This window comes from Malania oleifera, chromosome 4 (assembly GCF_029873635.1).
Source record: "Malania oleifera isolate guangnan ecotype guangnan chromosome 4, ASM2987363v1, whole genome shotgun sequence".
Lineage (NCBI taxonomy): Eukaryota > Viridiplantae > Streptophyta > Magnoliopsida > Santalales > Ximeniaceae > Malania > Malania oleifera.
This window is the reverse complement of record NC_080420.1, coordinates 106,019,031-106,026,586: the sequence shown is the minus strand read 5'-3', so window position 1 is coordinate 106,026,586 and position 7,556 is coordinate 106,019,031. Positions and strand designations below refer to the sequence as shown.

Here is a 7,556-nt window from a genome sequence, read left to right as displayed (position 1 = left end):
ATTAGTATTTTTATTTTAAAAATATATAAAAAAAATTAGTTAAGGGTATTAGTGACGGTTACTAGTGTTTTTATTTTAAAAATATATATAAAAAAAATTAGTTAAGGGTATTAGTGACGGTTTGGGAGAACCGTCACTAATAATGGGGTATTAGTAACGGTTTTGAAACCGTCACTACTAGTGTTTTCATTTAAAAAATATAAAAAAAAAATTAGTAAGGGTATTAGTGACGGTTTAGGAGAACCGTCAATAATAATAGGGTATTAGTGACGGTTTTGAAACCGTCACTACTAGTATTTTTATTTAAAAAATATATAAAAAAAATTAGTTAAGGATATTAGTGACGGTTTGCGAGAACCGTCACTAATAATAGGGTATTAGTGACGGTTTTGAAACCGTCACTACTAGTATTTTTATTTAAAAATATATAAAAAAAATTAGGTAAGGGTATTACTGACGATTTAGGAGAACCGTCACTAATAATAGGGTATTAGTGACGGTTTTAAAACCGTCACTACAAGTGTTTTTATTTAAAAAATATAAAAAAAAAAAATTGTTAAGGGTATTAGTGACGGTTTTGAAACCGTCACTGATGCTCAAAATTTGAAATCCCCGATTTTACTCCCATAATTTCCCACACTTTCCCCAAATTCTTCTTTCTCCTCCCTCCTTCCCTCTCTTCTTTCCCCAAATTTCATTCTACTCCTCCCTCCTACCCCTCCTTCCTCGCTCCTCCATCCACGCAGCGCAGTACTCCCGCCACTGAATCTCAAGCTACCGCACACAGCGTCTCCTCTCTACATCCATGGCTAAACCCTATGAGAAGGCCCAAACAGGCAGGTACGTAATCTAAACCTCAATAGCCTGCTTCGATTCGTCTCCAAACGATCTCGAGCGAAACCTTAGTTGGGTTGTTTTTGCTGCAGCGAAGGATCGGAAGGGGGACATGTCGGGCAATGTTCTTGTAGGACGCACCTTTGGCCATTGCCCTCGGGGCTTGCATGCTCAATTCACTGGTTTTCCCCATTCCTTCTAGTCTAGACGGTGATGGTGACTCCGCGATGGATTCACTGCTCAATTGGCTGGTGAGCTCAGTTCTTGTTTTCAGCTTGTTTCCAAACAGTTACTTTTGGAATGAAGTTCACTGCTCAGTTTTTAGAAATGTTTTATGTTGCTCAATGCAAATTTGTTTCTTTTTCGAATGTGATCACTCTAAGTTCTAAGTTGTTACAGCTTTAGTCTGTGAGTTCTGAAGGTTGCAATTTCAGTCTAATAATCAGACTCACACATGAATTGCAACGATTTAATTATTCTAAATAAAAAAAAATTGAGTAGTGATCGGCGTAGAACATTTTAAAAAATTCAATGATCAACTTAGCATTAACTTTTTTTTTTTTTTTCTACTTTCTTCCTAGTAGAGCTGGGTATTTGCGTGGCTGGACACTGGTAAACGGTGCTATGTTGTGTATTCAATCGTGTACTTGGCTCCCTATTTGAGGTCTAATTCTTCACTTATTATGCCTTTGATTTTGAATGTGCTGTATTTCACTTGGTGCAGATAGCTCCCAATGAAAGAAAATGGCTTTATATCTGTTCTTGAATTTTAAGTTGTTTTTCTGTACATTTCATTTCTGCTGAGTTTGAAGATTTTGTTTCCACATAGAACCCATGCTTGTAGATTCAATTCCAAATCAATTTATATAGTGCAATTGGAATTTGGGCCTTTATTTCAATCTCTTCCATCTCCATGATCACAATTCTATTTGTTCAAGTGGAACCAAAGTAATAAGTTTGTCCTGTGGTGTTTCAGCTGATGTAATTTGGACATCTTATTTTAACAACACACTCTCAATTCGGATTTATGTCTCCTCTCTGTATTGCACTTGTGGATGTTATCTTCAAAGTACCAATGATTGGGAAGGATTAAAGGCGGTATCTAAAAGAAATCATTATTTGTTTTTAGGTCAAGTCTCAAGCGTAGCATGTATTTAGTTTCGTATTGACAAGTCTCATCATACCTACTTCAAATTTTTTGGTTATTTCTTCATGGACTTGTCTCTATCCATACATTTTGAGCTTGATTCTATAAGGTCACTTGATCCTCCACTTTCAAAAATTTACGCAGATCTTCTTTTCTTTGCAGAAATTAGTACCCATTTTTCTTTTAATGGCTCCTATAGGATGAAATTCTCTTGTAGTGTTGTAGTCATTTATATGATACAACACACAAGGAGAGTTGTGGGCAATATTCTTCCATTCTATGTGAGATGCCACAGGATGTAATGCATTCTTTCAAAATTCAGCTACATTCAGCACCACGGAAGTACCATATCATCAGAGTTAGATTTAACGTCATTATTTTTATTTAGTCAGTTGGACTGAGATTACGACACATTAGTAAGGGGTAGTTGGTTAGTTGAGGCTGTAGAAGGGGATGGATAGGCCTAGAATATCTTGGGTTGAGATATTAAAGATTTGACAAAAGGAAATTTCTGTAACTTCTGTGAAATGGCAGAAGAGGATTTCATGTAACTGACCCCAACTAGTGGCTTAATGCAGCGTGTAATTTACCTGCCACTTTACATTAGTAATTCCTGTTGTCATACTGTTGATCTATTGCAGGTCTTGAGCATTTTTTTTTTCTTCATTTTTGTTGATTTTTAGAACTTGTTGCCATTTTTTCTACTACTGCTTATTAAGCTTGTTTGCTTAGTGACTTGCCATTAGTATGACTTCTTAAGAAGTTTTCAACCTCCTGGAAGCACCATTATTTTCAAGTTAACCTCTATAATATATTCATTCTCCCCACCCGCTAGTGTTGGCATTCGTTCTCTGCAGGGTATGAATGACATGCAGATCCAGATGGCTTGTATTTGAAGAAGCACTGGACATTTATTTTTTCATGGTTGCTATTGTATAGTTGAAGATCCTGGCATATGCATCTAGTAGTTAATTGAAGCATTGCCCAGCAATCCTGGGTAATCTGAAATGAATTTATTTTATTACGTACATTTATATATTTGGAGGTTGGGGGGGGGGGGGGTTGTCAGGGGGAGTAGTTAATGGCTATGATAAATTAACAAAGCTTGGAATTGATTGTTTTACCTTCTGATTCTTTTAATGCATCTTCTGTGTCATTGGCTATAGATTGTAGATTAAGCCTTATTGTTCGAGAACTTCGCCCTTGAGGATGACACCGCAGCAAGCCATAGCCGCCCATGCTGCCATGGTCTCTCACTGTCGAAGCTTGCATCACCATCATGGTGGATCCATCCTCGACGCTAAAGTTCCATTGTCTTTTTCAATGAAATAAGATTTTTGTTCAAAACAAATTTTAAATTAAAATATATTTAGGTCGATCCAGGCGGCGCTGTGGGTGTTGATGGAGTTCAACTGGGTGGTGGTGATCGTGACGACCTCAGTGGCTGTGATTATCGGTTTTGTGATGTTTTTGTGGTAGATATCAAGGGAGCAAGGGAAGGATAATGTATTTGAATTTGAATTTGTATAATGTATTTGTATTTAAATTTGAATTTGTATAATATATTTATATTTGAATTTGAATTTGTATAATATATTTGTATTTTTAGTTAAATTTGAATTTGAATTTTGAATAATTTATGAATTTTTTAGCAATTATGGTTTAATGTTACGTATACGAAAATGTAATTACAGATTTTTACAGAAATTAATAATTAGAAAAACATTAATTTAAAATTATTAGTGACAATTTTAAAACCGTCACTACTAATTGTCCAATTTAAGTATTAGTGAAGGTTTCAAAACCGTCACTAATAATTACTTTTTTTTTAAGAGTTTTAGTGAAAGTTTTCAAACCGTCACTAATAATATAGTATTAGTGACGGTTTTGTAGTATTAGTGATGGTTTGAAAACCGTTACTAATAGTTGCCTATGAGCAATAGTGACGATTTTCAAACCGTCACTAATAATAGAGCATTAGTGACGAATTTAAAACCGTCACTAATACTATGACTTTAGTGACGATTTTTGATCGAGCCGATGTAGAATTTATAGTGACGGGCTTAAGTTATTAGTGACGGTTTGAAAAAATCGCCACTAATAAGTATTAGTAACGGCAAATATAGCGACTAATTCAAAACCGTCACTAATAATCTTATTTTTTGTAGTGATAGGTATTATTGTTTTTGTTGTTGTTGTTTCAATCATCATCAATAAGGGTTATAATTATTTTTCAAAAAAATTTAGGAATGAAAATTTTATTCTAACTTGTAAAAGAAGGAATTACTATTCAATTCAATGGGAAAATTATCATTCGAGTTGTAATGCGATTCTACTTTCATTTATACAAAGAAACATGTAAATGCAAATTAAGATTAGAATTTCAATTCCAGGGGCAATCTAATTCTATGGCATAAATGGGGATAGTCTCATACATTAACTAGAATCCTTTTTACGATGGATCTAGTTCAGATGAGGCTTATCTCAATCAGTGTCATTTTTCACCATGAAATTTTAAAATGAGGTTTATCAGAATTATAGTCATCTCTCATCATCAACTCAATTAAGATAAAGCATCCAAACCTATTTTGCCTCCTCTATATGTACATGGGTCATTCTGGATAAATATAAATGATTAACCAAACCTAAAAGGAATTAATGTAGTTGGACCGTCCCTATCTTGAAATTAGTACTTAAAGATTTAAACCCAGTTTTTCAAAAATAATAATAAATAGAGATCCACTATTGACACTCTCGAAATACCAATAACACTCCACATTTGTTTTTCATACATTAAGCGACATTTTTATCCCTTCATTTTCACTTCACACTAGAGGAAAATGCAAGAAAGAAAGAGGGCAAATTTGTCATTTTACTATGAAAATTCAATAGTTAAAAAATTACCATTTAATGCACGAAAAAAGGTGGATGGAGTGCTACTAAAACAAAAAAAGAAAAAGATAGGATTGATAATTCTATTTTCTAATCATCCACATCAAGAAAATCACTTCCTTCCTACGAATATCACGCCATAGGTACAGATAAAGAGTTCCAAATTGGAAAGTGATATTGTTCAAAGCCAGAAATTAAAATTATCACTGCAAATTAATTAACCGAAGCCCTTGGGCCAAAGCAAGCCAAGTGGATCATTCGGCAACAAAGGTCTGCTTATCACACCAATGGCCCCAATCCCTTCTATCACAAGGACCCTTCAACCATTAGCATCCCTCTAAATATAGGGCCACCCACCCTCTATAAATGCAAAACCCCACGCTAAAAAAAATCTATGTAAACTTTTTCACCCTGCCCATTCACCCACCTACGTACTCTTATCTCATCACCATATATAATCAGTGATCGATTGCTTAGGTTTCTCGATCGGAAGAATGAGCGTGGCTATCGTGAACGGCCCAACAGTCGCCGGGTTCGTCGAGGACTCGGAAGCGTTCGACGAGTGCGTGAACCAGTGGTTCGATGCCCTGGACGCCGACGGCGACGGAGTGCTTTCGAGGGAGGAGCTCCGCCGGGGATTCGCAGGCTTCGACGACATACTGTCGAAGGAGGAGATAGAGGAGCTGTACGAGACGGTGTTCGAGAGGTTTGACGGCGACGATAACGGGGTGATCGACCGGGACGAGTACAGGTCGCTGGTGAAGGAGTTCATGCTGGCCATGGCTCGCGGCATCGGAGATTCGCCGGTGCAGGTGGCGCTCGAGAGCGGGAGCTTGCTCACCAGGGCCGTTGAGCATGAAGCACAGAAGAATTCTTAAAAATGTAATTAATTATTACTTAATATTAATTACAATTAGGAAAAATGATTAATATTTTGAGAAATCATATGAGTAGGATATTTATTGAATTAATTTATGAAATTTTTTATGTGTTAAATTTTGAAGGCAATAGTACTTGCCAATTCTCTCATTATGCTCTCTAGAACCTAATTAAAGTTTTTTTTAAAATTTTTTTTAATCCCCTTAGGATTTTTGAATTTTCCATTAGAGAGTTATTGGTCGGGGGTGACTATCACATACATTGTATTTTTCTTTTTATATCAAATACTACTAAAAAAAAGTTTGTTATGATAGGATTAAAAATTAAGAAAAATTAAATATTAATGGTGTATAAAATCATATTTTTATTCATTGATTTGATATATTTTTTATTTTTTTTTCACTTTTGTGATAATTAAGTATGAGAAAATAGATTCCTTTGTCTTTTTCTTTCTTTCCTTTCTTTATATTTTCCAAGTTCCAAACATGGCCTAAGATTTCCTTCAATCTATGCATGTAACAAGATCACAAACCCAAAATGAATAGCATTACTCATTTAAAATTGATTTATCAAAAAGAAAAAAATAATAATAAATTGTGCAAATCTTTATCCTTTTACATGTATAAAGTTCGATTTTTTTTTTTTTTTTGAAACAATGATGTTCGTGACATTTTAGATATTCAATCAAATCTTCCAGACTTACCCTTTTATCATTTTCAACATAAATATTAAAAATATTATTTTAAATAAAAATTTGACGCCCCAAATACTATATTTTAATTAAGAAAATTTTGAGTTCATCATTGGGTTACTTTAGAATTTTTATTTTTATTTTTTTTTTCTTTTTCTTCTCCTTATTATTTAGATTACGGTTGTGATTATGGACATAGAATAGAGGTGGACCGACCAAAAAGCTGCACCAAAATTTGGTCTGTAGAGCTATTGGCTATTGGTAGGAGTAGAGGTCAGCTTTCGGCTGCTTCCCCATTGCAATACGGTGGACTTGTCTAAGTGTGCAGCTATACCTTCCTTTTTAATTAATTAATTAATTAATATTATCTGTCATTAATAATTAATGGTCTCCACTTATAAAATAACCAAAGTCTGCGCGCGGGAATCAATTCTCCCTCTTTGTTAAAATTATTTTAAAATCATTTCTGCATGTGTATGCAAAATCTTATATTTTTAATAATTTACTTTTGGTTGTATTAACCCCATTGGTTTGGTAGAGAAGAGTGGGAAAAGGTTTAAAAGCAAGAGAAACTATGTTGTATTCGTGTGTTACTTTTATACTTGATGGGACTCATAAACAAAGGAAGAAAAATGTATGGATGAATTCATTGGTGTTGTGCAGCAGGGACTCGTCGACTAACATGCCTCATTCGTCGACGAGTAGATACCGATCGTCGAAAAAATGCAAAAATTTTGAGATAACGAGAGTAGGAAAATCATAAATTCAAAGACTCGTTTGTTGCAACGTTCTCCTGCGTAGGGTGGAAACACCACCAAGTGTGTGTGTGTTGCCTCGGGATATGCGAACTTGAAAAGGTGGATTTTGAAAATGATATTTTTGTGGAAAATATGGTGTAATGAAATCATCACTAACATTTTGAAGTGTGGTCAGAACACTTGATTACTACTCAGTTAAGGATAGAATCGGTCTGCATTACTAGAGTCGAGTCTGGGAGTACGGTTACACGAGGGGAAGGTGTTAGCACCCCCTACACGCTCGTTCTTACGAACGGTACCTAATTAATAAAAAATTATCTAATAAATAAATTTAATAAGCTTTTGAAATTACTCC

The 7,556-nt window shown here is 34.8% G+C and overlaps 1 protein-coding gene across 1 annotated transcript; it reads left to right on the top strand.

Annotated features, from left to right (window-relative positions):
- Window positions 1-5,316: 5,316 nt before the first annotated feature.
- LOC131153922 (uncharacterized) lies at window positions 5,317-5,751 on the top strand. Its single transcript, XM_058106366.1, has one exon. It carries the CDS (start codon window positions 5,368-5,370, stop codon window positions 5,749-5,751), a length of 384 nt encoding a protein of 127 aa, XP_057962349.1. The 5' UTR covers window positions 5,317-5,367.
- The last annotated feature ends 1,805 nt before the right edge of the window (window positions 5,752-7,556 follow it).

Excerpts from the sequence above, each read along its gene's own strand:
- LOC131153922 (XM_058106366.1), top strand. The coding sequence starts at position 5,368 with ATGAGCGTGGCTATCGTGAACGGCCCAACAGTCGCCGGGTTCGTCGAG.